The sequence below is a fragment of the Bufo gargarizans genome, chromosome 7, assembly GCF_014858855.1.
Source record: "Bufo gargarizans isolate SCDJY-AF-19 chromosome 7, ASM1485885v1, whole genome shotgun sequence".
NCBI lineage: Eukaryota > Metazoa > Chordata > Amphibia > Anura > Bufonidae > Bufo > Bufo gargarizans.
The window spans coordinates 169,327,187-169,343,004 of record NC_058086.1 but is presented as its reverse complement, the minus strand read 5'-3'; the positions used below and the strand labels follow the sequence as shown (position 1 = coordinate 169,343,004).

At 50.2% G+C, this 15,818-nt stretch overlaps 1 protein-coding gene across 1 annotated transcript in view; it reads right to left on the bottom strand.

Moving 5' to 3' along the window:
• Positions 1-5,920, bottom strand: part of LOC122944222 (protein SSUH2 homolog) — a 30,043-nt gene extending 24,123 nt beyond the window's left edge. Inside the window, exon 1 of the mRNA XM_044302449.1 lies at positions 5,684-5,920. Coding sequence (XP_044158384.1) covers positions 5,684-5,920 — 237 coding nt within the window. The remainder of the gene's footprint in view (positions 1-5,683) is intronic.
• Between the last annotated feature and the right edge of the window lie 9,898 nt (positions 5,921-15,818).

Genomic DNA, 15,818 nt, shown 5'->3' with positions numbered 1-15,818 from the left:
CACACAGTGATGTCACAGTACAGGGATAATACACACAGTGATGTCACAGTACAGGGATAATACACACAGTGATGTCACAGTGCAGGGATAATACACACAGTGATGTCACAGTGCAGGGATAATACACACAGTGATGTCACAGTACAGGGATAATACACACAGTGATGTCACAGCACAGGGATAATACACACAGTGATGTCACAGCACAGGGATAATACACACAGTGATGTCACAGTACAGGGATAATAAACACAGTGACATCACAGCACAGGTATAATAAACACAGTGATGTCACAGATCAGAGATAATACACACAGTGATGTCATAGTACAGGGATAATACACACAGTGATGTCACAGTGCAGGGATAATACACACAGTGATGTCACAGATCAGGGATAATAAACACAGCGATGTCACAGTACAGGGATAATACACACAGTGATGTCACAGTACAGAGATAATAGACACAGTGATGTCACAGTACAGAGATAATACACACAGTGATGTCACAGTACAGGGATAATACACACAGTGATGTCACAGTACAGGTATAATACACACAGTGATGTCACAGTGCAGGGATAATACACACAGTGATGTCACAGTACAGGGATAATACACACAGTGATGTCACAGTACAGGGATAATACACACAGTGATGTCACAGTGCAGGGATAATACACACAGTGATGTCACAGTGCAGGGATAATACACACAGTGATGTCACAGTGCAGGGATAATACACACAGTGCTGTCACAGTACAGGGATAATACACACAGTGATGTCACAGCACAGGGATAATACACACAGTGATGTCACAGCACAGGGATAATACACACAGTGATGTCACAGTACAGAGCTAATAAACACAGTGACATCACAGCACAGGTATAATAAACACAGTGATGTCACAGATCAGAGATAATACACACAGTGATGTCACAGTACAGGGATAATACACACAGTGATGTCACAGTGCAGGGATAATACACACAGTGATGTCACAGATCAGGGATAATAAACACAGCGATGTCACAGTACAGGGATAATACACACAGTGATGTCACAGTACAGAGATAATAGACACAGTGATGTCACAGTACAGAGATAATAGACACAGTGATGTCACAGTACAGAGATAATACACACAGTGATGTCACAGTACAGGGATAATACACACAGTGATGTCACAGTACAGGGATAATACACACAGTGATGTCACAGTACAGGATAATAAACACAGTGATGTCACAATACAGAGATAATAAACACAGTGATGTCACAGTACAGGGATAATACACACAGTGATGTCACAGATCAGGGATAATAAACACAGTGATGTCACAGATCAGGGATAATAAACACAGTGATGTCACAGTACAGGATAATACACACAATGATGTCACAGTACAGGGATAATACACACAGTGATGTCACAGTACAGGGATAATACACACAGTGACGTCACAGTACAGGATAATAAACACAGTGATGTCACAGATCAGGGATAATAAACACAGTGATGTCACAGATCAGAGATAATACACACAGTGATGTCACAGTACAGGGATAATAAACACAGTGATGTCACAGTACAGGGACAATAAACACAGTGATGTCACAGTACAGGGATAATAAACACAGTGATGTCACAGTACAGGGATAATAAACACAGTGATGTCACAGTACAGGGATAATACACACAGTGATGTCACAGTACAGGATAATACACACAATGATGTCACAGTACAGGGATAATACACACAGTGACGTCACAGTACAGGATAATAAACACAGTGATGTCACAGATCAGGGATAATAAACACAGTGATGTCACAGATCAGAGATAATACACACAGTGATGTCACAGTACAGGGATAATACACACAGTGATGTCACAGTACAGGGATAATACACACAGTGATGTCACAGTACAGGGATAATACACACACCGATGTCACAGTACAGAGATAATAAACACAGTGATGTCACAGTACAGAGATAATACACACAGCGATGTCACAGTACAGGGATAATACACACAGTGATGTCACAGTACAGGATTAATACACACAGTGACATCACAGCACAGGTATAATACACACAGTGATGTCACAGTACAGAGATAATACACACAGTGATGTCACAGTACAGGGATAATACACACAGTGATGTCACAGTACAGAGATAATACACACAGTGATGTCACAGTACAGAGATAATACACACGGTGATGTCACAGTACAGGGATAATACACACAGTGACATCACAGCACAGGTATAATACACACAGTGATGTCACAGAGATAATACACACAGTGATGTCACAGTACAGAGATAATACACACAGTGATGTCACAGTACAGTGTCATGTCCAAGTCAGTTGATGCTTATTTGTACCTGGTCCAAAAAAACTGAATGGAGGATGAACGTTCATTACTACAGTCTTTCATACTCCCTTCACGTTGCATATTGTTGGAAGCACGTCCGTCCGTCTTTACACAGAAAACACAAACATCACACACAGGAATAATGCATTAATATTATAGCACAGGGATCATACACATAGTGACATCACAGCCCAGGGATCATACACATAGTGACATCACAGCCCAGGGATAATACACATAGTGACATCACAGCCCAGGGATCATACACATAGTGACATCACAGCCCAGGGATCATACACATAGTGACATCACAGCCCAGGGATAATACACATAGTGACATCACAGCCCAGGGATCATACACATAGTGACATCACAGCCCAGGGATCATACACATAGTGACATCACAGCCCAGGGATAATGTAATCTGCTTAGTCTGCACCTCACTGGGTGATGGGTCCCATGGAGTATTAACTCTTATAACGTACCCATAAAGCACACAAACCCCCACAGTACACCTAGACCTAAAAAAGTACCCAAATACTACCCAGCCTCCTATGGTGAGTGCAAGCTAATGTCCCAGCACCCAACAGGTCCATGAGGGCAGGGTGCACAGTCCCTGGGATGGTGGGATCCAGACATGACAACTGATATGTAGCAATTATTGTTCAATTCTATAAAAATCTATTTACATGGAGATCTATGGATAATCGCACAGGCTGGCGGATATTCCGGGCGGTCCCGGGGCTTGCTCGGCTGCTCTTGCTTCTTTCCTCTTTTTTTTTTTTTTTTTTTGAGTCCCACCCTGTTAACCCCTTGCGTGATGGCGATACTAGGAGGGTATTAGATGCAGGACACTAACCTAAGCATTAATTGCAGAAAATCCCTTTATCTGTTAATCTAATGGGGGAACTGGGTGATTAGAGCAGGATGTGAGACGTAGCTGGAGGGGCCACTGCTGACGAGGAAAGACGTAATTGTTCCTGAAATGTCCCTCCCAGGGGCCAGGACAAGAAATGAGGAGGCCCCAGGCAAAGGCGGTGTTAAACGCTTATGTTTTGTAAAAAGGAAAGCGGACACAATACTGCACACGTGGTAGCGCCATAATTAGGGATGAGCGAATGAAACATCCAAAGTCGATTCGCATACAACTTTGTTTCAATACTGCACGGCAGTCGCAAGACATCCAACATGGCTGAATTTCTTGCCTGACAGGTGTCGCGCGTAGCCCTTGCCTAAGGGTCCGTGCACACCTCCGCATGAATGGGTCCGCATCCGTTCTGCAAGATTCCGCATTCATTTCAACGGGGCCGCAAAAGATGCAGACAGCACACCACGTGCCGTCCACATCCACACTTCCGTTCCGCAGCCACGGACAAGAATATGCATTTCTATCATAGTGCCGGCCATGTGCAGTCCGCAAAATGCGGAACGCACATGGCCCGTGTCCGTGTTTTGTGGAAACACTTGCGAATGTGTGAATGGACCCTAAGGGTGGGTTGATATGTTCGTTTTTTAATGGTGTCGTTTTGCGCTTTTGTGGTACTTTTGGTGCATTTTTGGCAGGAAAAACACATTTGCAGTTGTTAGCTGAAAATCTATGGGAAATATGAAACATGGGACGCACACGCGCGTCTTTGCATGGGGCGTTCTTGTTAATTAGGTCGCTTTTTGAGTTTGACTTCCTTTATTTAGAGCTAGTGGAAATGGTGATGCTGGTTCCGGCGCTGGTATGTGAGGACGTGGAGAAGCCAGCAAAGGGTGGCATGTCAAGAGAAAGACTCTGCAGGAGCCTCAACCAAACTACTGTAACCCTACGTGAGAGAGTAGACGATCTAGAGCAGGCATGCTCAACCTGCGGCCCTCCAGCTGTTGCAAAACTACAACTCCCAGCATGCACGGACTGCCTACAGATATCAGCCCACAGGAGGGCATTCTGGGAGTTGTAGTTTTACAACAGCTGCAGTGCCGCAGGTTGAGCATCCCTGAGAGAATCGATCTAGAACAGGCATGTCCAAACTGCGGCCCTCCAGCTGTTGCAAAACTACAACTCCCAGCATGCCTGGATAGCTTACAGCTATTAGGGCATGCTGGGAGTTGTAGTTTTGCAACAGCTGGAGGGCCGCAGTTTGAACATGCCTGATCTAGAAGAAGCAATGTGAGATTGGTAGGAGTTCTTGAATCGGTATCGTCACAAGAGCTGCGCTGTTTTTTCGACACTGAACTGCCCCAAGCGCTTGGCCTTGCCGGTGAAAGGAAGGAAGAAGGGGCGCATAGAATTGGACTTCTGGAAGAACCCCCTACCTCACCGTCTACACGTGTGAATCAAAGACCACGACAATTTATATGTAAATATTTGGACTACTCTGATAAAGCGCTCACAGACTGAGCCGCTGATAACAGGAAAAACCGTGCTGAGGGGGCGCTTTCTGGCGAATGTGTCTTCTAGTAAACGGTTAGCAAGAAAGCATTTTCAGGAAGCGAGCGAGGCTTTGAGGCAGTCATACGCTGGTCGGACCCAGAGAAGGGGTTCTTGGCACAGAGAGAGTTTGACGTGTGGACAGATAAGCAGGAAAGCTTTAAAAAAAACTAGACTTGACATAGAGCTACACAAATCAGGTCGGATGCTGGCCTCTTTGGCGAAGGGTAGACGCCCACGGACCCATATGCACAGTATAAAAACGGAGGATGGGACCAGGGAGCGCGCAGATACAAACAAATAACTGAACTTCTTGGTGACTATTTTGCCAGATTTTATCAAGGGCGCGGGGAAGAGATAGCGGAGGGCAAGGCGTTTTTTAGAGATTTGTCTCTTCCAAAAATAACTGAGGAACACCTTGTTTCGATGAGTGCCCCTATACCGGCTGCAGAGATACAATCTACTATAAAGTCCTTCCCTTCAGGCCCCGGGCCGGATGCTGATCTTTATAAAGCCCTGCGCACACAGATCACCCCAGTGCTGACTACTGTTCATTCCTCCATAGTCGATGGAAATAGAATACCTGATCACATGAACCCGGCTCTGATACATAACACGGGGAAGGATCCGGAGGACAATCAATCAAGACATGAAAAATTGCCGTCTAAGATTTTAGCCCATAGGTTAGCGGAAATCCTTCCCTCATTGATTTCAAGGGGGCTTTATTAAAGGGAGATCAGCGGTCACTAATATACAGTACATTTCTCATTCAAAGAGTTTTCTTTATTTTCATGACTAATAGTTAAGGCTGCATGCAGCCTGTTATTGTGGGAGGGGCCAGGTCCCCTTACTTAAACCCCCCCGCACAGCTCACCTTCACCGCGTCCGCCGACCAGCACTTCATGTGAACGTCACTTCCGGTAAGCACGCCACTTCCGGCAAGCACGCGCCCCAGGTAAGTATCACCACGCGCTCCCATGGTGGGCTCCGGTCTCTCGCCTGCCGGGCCGTGTCCGACCGCCGGCTCACTCCTCCACCCGCCTTCGGCCGCCGCAGGCTCCCCTCTCCGCCGTCCGGGGCCGCCCGTCCTCTCGCGAGAGGCAGGACGCATGCGCGGCACCACGGCACTCGCTCACGGCCACACGCGGGCCGCCGGGGGGGGGGGGGGACACCGCCGGCCACAAAGGTGTTTTATTTCACTTGCAATCTGACTGGACATTGCAGCACTCGTGTTGGAAAAGCTTCCAAAGAGAGTCGGGTAGATTTGTGGAGCTGTCTGGGGGGGAGGCTGGCTGTTGCCCATGGCGACCAGTCACAGCCCGGCTGTCATTCCAAATTCTGCTCATGGAGATTGGAGGCTGTGGTGTGATTGGTTGCCGTGGGCGGAGGCATTTTTCCCTTTAGACAGCGTCATAATTGTGTCCCTCAGTCTTTTCTCATGTGCAAAAAAAAAAACATGCCCCGGTGGGGGCTGAGGCATGCGGGCACTCTGTCCTCCCGCCCCGGTGGGGCTGCCGCTGCTCAGCCGGGGTGCTCAGGCAGCCGCCACCCGCGCTGTCCAGCGGCCACATTCCGGTCTCTCATGTGGCCTGGGCCAGGCGTTTTACCCCCCACTAGTCAGCCGGGTAAGCTTCCTCCCAATCCGTGGCGCCAGCAGCCATGGATCCATACTGGCCAGCCTGCAGTCGCAGGCAGGCCACGTCCTGCCCCAGGCCCAGCCTGGGATGGCTCCCTGGTCATGACCAACACTGGGTGGTCTGAGCCCTGGCACGCGGTAAATTGCCCATCACAGGTGGCCAGATGGGCAATTCACGGGCCACACCCCCTCCACATCCCACTGCCCCTTCCAGGTCGCCGTGCCGGGCCCGGCATGTCCACCCCCAGGCCCGCTCCTGCCAGGCCGGCACACGCCACGGTTCCGTCACACACGTTCAGGTCAGATCAGTGGCGCTCCAGGTCGTTCACGCCCCGGCCTACCCACGGCCTCCCAGCGGGGCCCCTGGGGGCTCCGGCCTTGGTGCTCTCCATGTTCACATGTGTGTTCCTTTCCCAGGTGCCAGTAGCGTTCGTGGTTCCCGTCGTACCTTATTCCGACTTTCCCGACGTCAGGTTAGGTCCTGCAGGAAATCGCTGTCGGCCGCTCGCGGGAAAACTCATACTTGAGGGTTCAGGTAGGTAATCGGGGGCTGCTTCTGGCAGTCCCTCCTCCCGACATCCCGGGTTGCCTCCCAGGAGGCACACGGGGATGTGTTCTCGCTCTCAACCCGAGACATTCAGGTGTCTCCTCTGTCCTGCTTAGCCTGAGGCGTTCAGGTGTCTTCTCTTTCCAGGTACCCTGAAGCGTTCAGGTGTGCTTTCTGTCCATCTTGGCCTGAGGCGTTCAGGTGTCTTCTCTCTCCAGGTTCCCTGAAGCGTTCAGGGGTCCTCTCGGTCCATCTTTGCCTGAGGCGTGCAGGTGGCTTCTCTGTACAGGTACCCTGAAGCGTTCATGGGTCTTCTCTGTCCATCTTTCCCCAAGGCGTCCAGGTGTCTGCTCCGTCCAGGTACCCTGAAGCGTTCTGGTATCTTCTCTGTCCTTCCTTGCCGGAGGCACTTAGGTGTCTTCTCTGTCCAGCTACCCTGAAGCGTTCAGGTGTCTTCTCTGTCCATCCTTGCCTGAGGCGTTCAGGTGTCTTCTCTGTCCAGGTACCCTGAAGCGTTCAGGTGTCTTCTCTGTCCATCCTTGCCTGAGGCGTTCAGGTGTCTTCTCTGTCCAGGCACCCTGAAGCGTTCAGGTGTCTTCTCCGTCCAGGTACCCTCAGCGTTCTGGTATCTTCTCTGTCCTTCCTTGCCTGGGGCACTTAGGTGTCTTCTCTGTCCAGCTACCCTGAAGCGTTCAGGGTCTTCTCTGTCCATCCTTGCCTGAGGCGTTCAGGTGTCTTCTCTGTCCAGGTACCCTGAAGCATTCAGGTGTCTTCTCCGTCCAGGTACCCTGAAGCGGTCAGGTGTCTTCACTGTCCATCCTTGCCTGAGGCGTTCAGGTGTCTTCTCTGTCCAGGCACCCTGAGGCCCAGGTGTCTTCTCTGTCACGGTGTCCACGCGCACCCACGATAGTTCCAGTCTCGCGCGGCTTTTTCTCATGTCACTCCCAACTTTCCAGTCCCCAGGTCCAGCCGGTTCGTTCCCGTCCATCCTCTGACGGTAAGACAAGGGTGTTGACCCAACGCTCCCAGGTACGTCATCTTTTACGTTCATCCACGACCTTTTTAGTCGGGGTGCACGTCCCCATGACCTCTCCAGCGGCCGTGTTGTTGTCTCTAATTCCAGGTGTTGCAAGGTCTCTGCCATTGTTGAAGCCATGTCACAGGTCTCTGATGTCGACGACATGTTGTCCCTCCCGGGTACGTCAGTCTCCAGCCAAGGCGGCCCAGTTGCCCTCCGAAGATGGACTGTGCCGAGGCTCGTTGCGGAATTAGCCAAGAGAGGCATCAGACACCCAGCGTCAGCCAGGAAGGCCGAGTTATACCGCCTGTTGATGACCGAGTCCAGCGCTCCCGAAAGGGAAGATCCACCTCCAGCCATCCAGCAGTCCCTGGTGCTGTTGCAGGCCTCCTTGGATTCACTCATCTCGTCCGTTGCTGACATCAGGACCAGGGTGGTGGACTTGGAGTCCAGAACACCGGCGTCTTCCCAGGCGGTGGTCCCCGTCTCCGATCCCCCTCTGTTGCAGCTTCCGGCTCCAGGTACGTTCCCGGCTGCTCCGGTGGTGGCTCCTGCGCACTTGGTACCCGACCACATCAGGAGGGACATCTTGGCGGGCAAGGACGTGAATCTCGCGTCCATCCTGATTGCGTCCCACGATGCCGCAGACAGCAAGACTTTTGACTGCGGGGAGGTCTCGGTGGTCCTTCGGGCCAAGGATGGACGTCTCAACCGCAAGCTCTCTGTCGTCGAGTTTGTTTTGGCCTTCGGCCTGTTTAGAGACGTGCTCTGCTCCGCTTCCCCGGCCCGCCGGGAGGAGCTGGACACGTATCTACACAGGGTCACTGGACTTGGGCACAAGTACGGCGGCACGGCTTTTTATGACTACCACCGCTCCTTCTCAGCCAGGGCCGCCGCCGCGCTTGCCCAGTTCCAGTTCTCCGTCAACTGGGCCACGCTGGACATGGAGTTGTTCTGCCAGCATTTCGCCGGCCTCCGGGCCCCCGCTTGTTCGACCTGCCAGTCGATTTTCCATTCTACTGAGTGGTGTCCTCAAACGGCCACGGCCCAACCAGACAAGGCTATTCCAGGCCCCTCTGGGGTCCCCCGCAGTCCCTCCACCACCGATAAGCTGGGCAGACCCATTGTCTACCTTGGCAATAGCCAAGTTTGCAACAACTTTAACTTTGGTGCATGTGTTTTTAGCGGTTGCAGGGCCCTGCACATCTGCTCCATCTGTTTCAGGGCTCACCCCAGGTCCACATGTCCCAAGAAGGGGTACAAGCGCCTATGACTAGCCGACTGCGACATCGACCTCCTGGCTCTCCTGTTACGGGACCATCCGGTGCCAGGGTTCGTGGACTTCCTGATCACTGGCCTCTGCTCCGGGTTTGACACAGGGTTGGTGGCACTACCCCATTCCACCTGGGAGTGCGGCAACCTGCAGTCAGCCAGGTCAGATCCCACCGCTGTACAGGAACTCCTGAATTCTGAGGTGAAGAAAGGGTTCCTCCTGGGCCCCTTCAACCAGGTTCCTTTCTCTCGCTGGCGGATCAGTCCCATAGGCATCGTGGCCAAAAAAGATTCAAATAAAAAACGTTTGATTTATGATCTCTCCGCCCCCCATGATTCCGTCATCCCCAGCATCAATTCGCTCATCCCTTCGGAAGAATTTTCCATGACCTATGCGTCCATAGACGAGGCCATTGCCCTCATCCTTAGCGCCGGGAAAGGCGCCTGGTTGTCTAAAACTGACATTGCGGACGCCTTCAAACTGCTGCCCATTGCCCCTCACCTTTGGCAGTTCTATGGCATCAGGTGGGAGGGCAGGTTCTATTTTGCCAACAGGTTGACCTTCGGCTCAAAAAGCAGCCCGTGGTTATTCGACCAATTGGCGCAGGCCCTGCACTGGATCCTGATCCACCACGGCAGCGCCCCAGCGGTCATCCATTACCTGGACGACTTCCTCCTCATTGAACCTCCGCTAGGTCGACCATCAGGGCTGCTCTCACTCCTGGAGATCTTTGCCGCCCTTTCCATCCCAATTTCGCAGGGGAAGACCGCGGGGCCGGTCACTTCCATCACCTTCCTGGGCATTGTCCTGGACTCAGACAGAATGGAAGCCAGGCTTCCAGAGGCAAAGCTGTCCCAGATACGGGAAGTCGTGGCCAGGGCCATCACCTCTTCCCAGGTGACCAAGGTCGAGCTACAGTCCATCCTGGGTCGGCTGAACTTTGCCTTAAGGGTCATGCCCCAGGGCAGGGCTTTCATTTCCCGGCTGCTCTCGCTCCTTCCCTCAGCCTCTGAACCCAGCAGCATTGTCCACTTGGACAGGGCTGCCATGGCAGACTTGCGCATGTGGGACAGCTTTCTGTTATCTTGGAACGGGGTCAGCCTGTTTGTCCCCTCATGGTCCCAGTCATCTACCAGGGTGTTTGCCGATGCCGCAGCATCCCGGGGTTTCGCGGCCATCTTCGGGTCCCAGTGGCTGGCTGGCCCATGGCCTCCTCAGGTCAGTTCCGACCCTCAGTCCCTCAGCTCATCACCATTCCTGGAATTTTACCCCATCGTGGCGGCCGCTTCTGTCTGGGGTCACCTCTGGGCGAATTCCAGCGTCATGTTTGTGTCTGACAGCCAGGACCTTGTGGACATCATCTCCAAAGGCCGAGCTAAGTCGGCCAGGGTCATGTCCCTGTTGCGCAAACTGGTCTGGCTGGCCATGACCCATAACTTTCATTTCTCATGTTCCCATATCCCAGGTACCAGCAACACGGCGGCCGATGCCTTATCGAGGTTCAATTTTCACACCTTCTTTCAGGTATGTCCAGAAGCAGACCGGACCGGGGCCCGGATTCCCGGTTTCAGCGACCTGATGTTGGACTGAGGTCTCTGCTGGCAACCGCCGAGGACCTCAGGCACCGATCCCTTTCGGTCAACACGGCTCGCAACTACGGCACTGGTTGGAACCACTTCCAGGCGTTTTCCAGGGTCCATCCCCAACAGGATATGTCCTTCATTGCGTACATCATGGCTTTCATGGCCCATTGCCATGTCAACCTCAAGCTGGCACCCAGCACCATACGTTTGTACCTGGCCGGGGCGCAGCACTTCTTAGCCCTTCAGAACCCAGAAGTACGCGCAGCGTTCACATCCCAAGCCGTCAAGGCCACGCTCAGAGGCATTGAGAAAAACAGTAAAGACTCCAACCCGTCCCGTCGGCCGGTCTCCGGTGAGCTGTTTAGGCAGCTGTCTGCAGCCCTAGATGGCAATCCTTTTGGCCATTTCACTAGCCTGGTCATCAAAGCCGCGATGTACCTAAGCTTCTACGGCTTCCTTCGTCCAGGAGAATTTTCAGTTCCTTCCCTGAAAACGGTCTTCCTGAAAAAGAAGCAGCTATCCTGGAGCCAGGATCATCTGGTATTAAGCCTGCCTTCCACCAAGACGTCCCAAACCGGTCCTCCCGTACTGATCCGTTTCTTCAAGTCCGGGAACGCCTGGTGTCCGGTGGTGGTACTCCAACATCTCCTGGGTTCCACACCATCTCCAGATCCAGAGTCTCCGTTGCTGCCATTCCAGGGGAAACCCCTATCCACGCCACAGTTTGTCTCCCACATCAGATCCCTGGTCGCAGGGTTGGGGGTGGACCCCAAAACCATATCAGGACATTCGTTCCGCATCGGAGCGGCTTCAGCGGCTTCCAAGCACGGGACGCCTCCGCACGTCATCCGTCACATGGGTAGGTGGAGATCTGCCTGTTTTTCTCGATACATCCCGGATCCGCTGACTGAAACCCGACAGGTATTCCGTTCCTTGGCTTTGTAACCCTGTTCCACACGCATTAAACAGCAGCACTTCTCCTACCTGGTGTCTCTTTGGCCCTCTTTTAGGCAGGCCCACGTCCCGTGGCTCCAGGCACACACCAGCCACTGTCTAGCCCCCTCCCGTCACCTTGCTGACCGTGGCCGCGGCCACAATTAAAATTGTAGCTTCACACTGAAGGCATCAAAACTATGAATTAACACATGTGGAATTATATACATAACAAACAAGTGTAAAACAACTGAAAATATGTCATATTCTAGGTTCTTCAAAGTAGCCACCTTTTGCTTTGATTACTGCTTTGCACACTCTTGGCATTCACTTGATGAGCTTCAAGAGGTCGTCACCTGAAATGGTCTTCACTTCACAGGTGTGACCTGTTAGGTTTAATAAGTGGCATTTCTTGCCTTATAAATGGGGTTGGGACCATCAGTTGCGTTGTGGAGAAGTCAGGTGGATACACAGCTGATAGTCCTACTGAATAGACTGTTAGAATTTGTATTATGACAAGAAAAAAGCAGATAAGTAAAGAAAAACGAGTGGCCATCATTACTTTAAGAAATGAAGGTCAGTCAGTCCGAAAAATTGGGAAAACTTTGAAAGTGTCCCCAAGTGCAGTCACAAAAACCATCAAGCGCTACAAAGAAACTGGCTCACATGCGGACCGCCCCAGGAAAGGAAGACCAAGAGTCACCTCTGCTGCGGAGGAGAAGTTCCTCCGAGTCACCAGCCTCAGAAATCGCAGGTTAACAGCAGCTCAGATTAGAGACCAGGTCAATGCCACACAGAGTTCTAGCAGCAGACACATCTCTAGAACAACTGTTAAGAGGAGACTGTGTGAATCAGGCCTTCATGGTAGAATATCTGCTAGGAAACCACTGCTAAGGACAGGCAACAAGCAGAAGAGACTTGTTTGGGCTAAAGAACACAAGGAATGGACATTAGACCAGTGGAAATCTGTGCTTTGGCCTGATGAGTCCAAATTTGAGATCTTTGGTTCCAACCACCGTGTCTTTGTGCGACGCAGAACAGGTGAACGGATGGACTCTACATGCCTGGTTCCCACCGTGAAGCATGGAGGAGGAGGTGTGATGGTGTGGGGGGGCTTTGCTGGTGACACTGTTGGGGATTTATTCTAAATTGAAGGCATACTGAGCCAGCATGGCTACCACAGCATCTTGCAGCGGTTTGCGTTTAGTTGGACCATCATTTATTTTTCAACAGGACAATGACCCCAAACACACCTCCAGGCTGTGTAAGGGCTATTTGACCATGAAGGAGAGTGATGGGGTGCTGCGCCAGATGACCTGGCCTCCACAGTCACCGGACCTGAACCCAATCGAGATGGTTTGGGGTGAGCTGGACCGCAGAGTGAAGGCAAAAGGGCCAACAAGTGCTAAGCATCTCTGGGAACTCCTTCAAGACTGTTGGAAGACCATTTCAGGTGACTACCTCTTGAAGCTCATCAAGAGAATGCCAAGAGTGTGCAAAGCAGTAATCAAAGCAAAGGGTGGCTACTTTGAAGAACCTAGAATATGACATATTTTCAGTTGTTTCACACTTTTTTGTTATGTATATAATTCCACATGTGTTAATTCATAGTTTTGATGCCTTCAGTGTGAATCTACAATTTTCATAGTCATGAAAATAAAGAAAACTCTTTGAATGAGAAGGTGCGTCCAAACTTTTGGTCTGTACTGTACGTCAGATCGCCGAAATACGAGGGAAGGAACCTGCTGCTATTGTCACGCTCGATACAGAGGAAGCGTTTGACAGTATTGGATGGAGGTGGCTGGATCGGGTCTGAGATGGTGTGCGTTTTACTTGTCTTTTTCAATCAGCTCTTAAAGGGATCTACTCCAATCCGAAAGCTAGGGTGTATGCTATAGGCTTCATGTCTACCTGCTTTACCTTTGTTGTAGAAATATTAATAGTTGTAATCCGCTCGCATCAAACTTTGTGTAAGGAAATGTAAACCCCTATTCCCTCAACCGCAGTCAGAGTCAGACACAGGTGTTACTATCTTGAATTCTGAGCCCCTGCCCAGTCTGTTTATTTTATTTACTCACAAAAGGTGTAAAAGGGGCTGGCCCAAGACAAGGATACAGGAAGTGATGACATACAGGAAGTGATGACATACAGGAAGTGATGACATGTCAAGGGACAGGGGAGGGGCTGAACGTGGCTGGACAGACAATGCACACACCCCATCCCTGTATAAGGAAGGATGAGTCATGTCCATTGTCTGATCAGCCAGGTGGCCGCCCATCCCCCATATCTGTCAGCATGGATCTCATTCAATACTGCTCAAAGTGACCAGTAACTAATGAAAAACAGTACAATAAAAGTCAGTCCTGTGTCCCAGTAAGGACAGGTACTTGCGCTGCTGCAGGCTCCGTGGTAGTGTGGTAGGTATTCACACTCAAAGCAGTCAATAGAAGGGGGGTTGGAGCCGCGCTGCTCTAGATTAGGTTCCCCGGTCAGTGATGAATGGTATTGGGCTCCACACGCCTTTTCTCTGTCACCCTAACAGGGTCCGATCTTCCAAACACAGTGGCCTCTATGAGGTTCAAAGGACAGACAAAATAGTGAAGTACCCTTTACCAGATGGTATAAAAAGGTTTTAATCTACTCACAACAAAGTTGTTCAACAAAGGCATATAGTAATTCCACTTTACAGCGTCTCGTTCCTACCCGACCCGGGTTTCGCTACCTTGCTTCTTCAGGGGCGAACTGCGCATATGCGCAATCAGGCTCCTTAAGTAGCCCAGCTGCCTCATTACATTGAATGTTACACCGGATCATATCCGGGAAGTGCAGATCACACTTTCATATTATACACTCACAAAACAGCATTACTTTCATCTTAATTACTCTCATCAATTTCGTCATAAATCATGACCGCATATCTCTTATATTACAATATCATTTTAGTCAGCCTAATCATAATCCGTTATTGCATTTATCTAATACATCAATCCCCGCTAATAGCCGCACTTTAAACACATTTTCTAAGAATGGTTACATATTCTCCTTCTCGTAGTTTTATCCCTCATCTCCTTTCATCTATCAGTCATCATGACATCGTCATTTCGCCCCACCCTCTCCTAGAGCGTCATTCGGATCTGTCCAATCCCGCCTCTCCGGTTACCTCCAGCTACGTCACTCCATGACGCTGCCCTACCAAAATAGTCCAACCTCCTGACGTCACCCGAAGGTCCTCAAGAGGCGAGATGGGGAAGAGTCGAATATCGCACCAGGTAAGGTATTTCACAAAAGGCACGGTTTCAAGTCAAACTCGATATTTAATCCACCTGGCTGCAGAGTCCCCAACTGGTAGATCCACTCGACCTCTTTCTTATTTATTTGTGTCAGTGAATCCCCTCCTCGCCAATGTGGTCTAACTGTCTCGACTCCAGCAAATTTCAAACCCCAAGGATTCTTCCCATGTACAAGTTTGAAATGAGCCGACACACTATGAGTGATAAGACCTTTTTTAATGTTTCGTATATGTTCTTGTATTCGAACTTTAAGCTTCCTTATTGTCCTACCCACGTACTGGAGCCCACATGGGCACTCCAGTACGTATATGACATTCTCGTTTTCACATGAACAATTCCCTCTGATACGAAATTCCATTCCATTTTTGCTAGATATAATGCTATTACTATTCCTCTTGCGTTCCTTTGTGTTCCGGTTTCTGCAACCTACGCAGAAACCACACCAAGTGAACTTTCCTCCCTCTCTATTTATTTTAATATTCGCAGGTGGAATGGCACTATGCACAAGCTTGGTTTTAATATTAGCCGCTCTTTTGAAAATGAAGGAAGGATTTTCGGGTATGATTTTTCCTAAAACAGGGTCATTTTTAAGTGTCCCCCAGTTCTTTTTTACCATTTTCTTAATATTATCGGACATGGAACAATACTTTGTTACAAATGAGAACTTATAATCCTTACTCTCTTTTTTCTTCACTATTCTCTTTGTATTATCGCTTTCTTCCTTTTTCT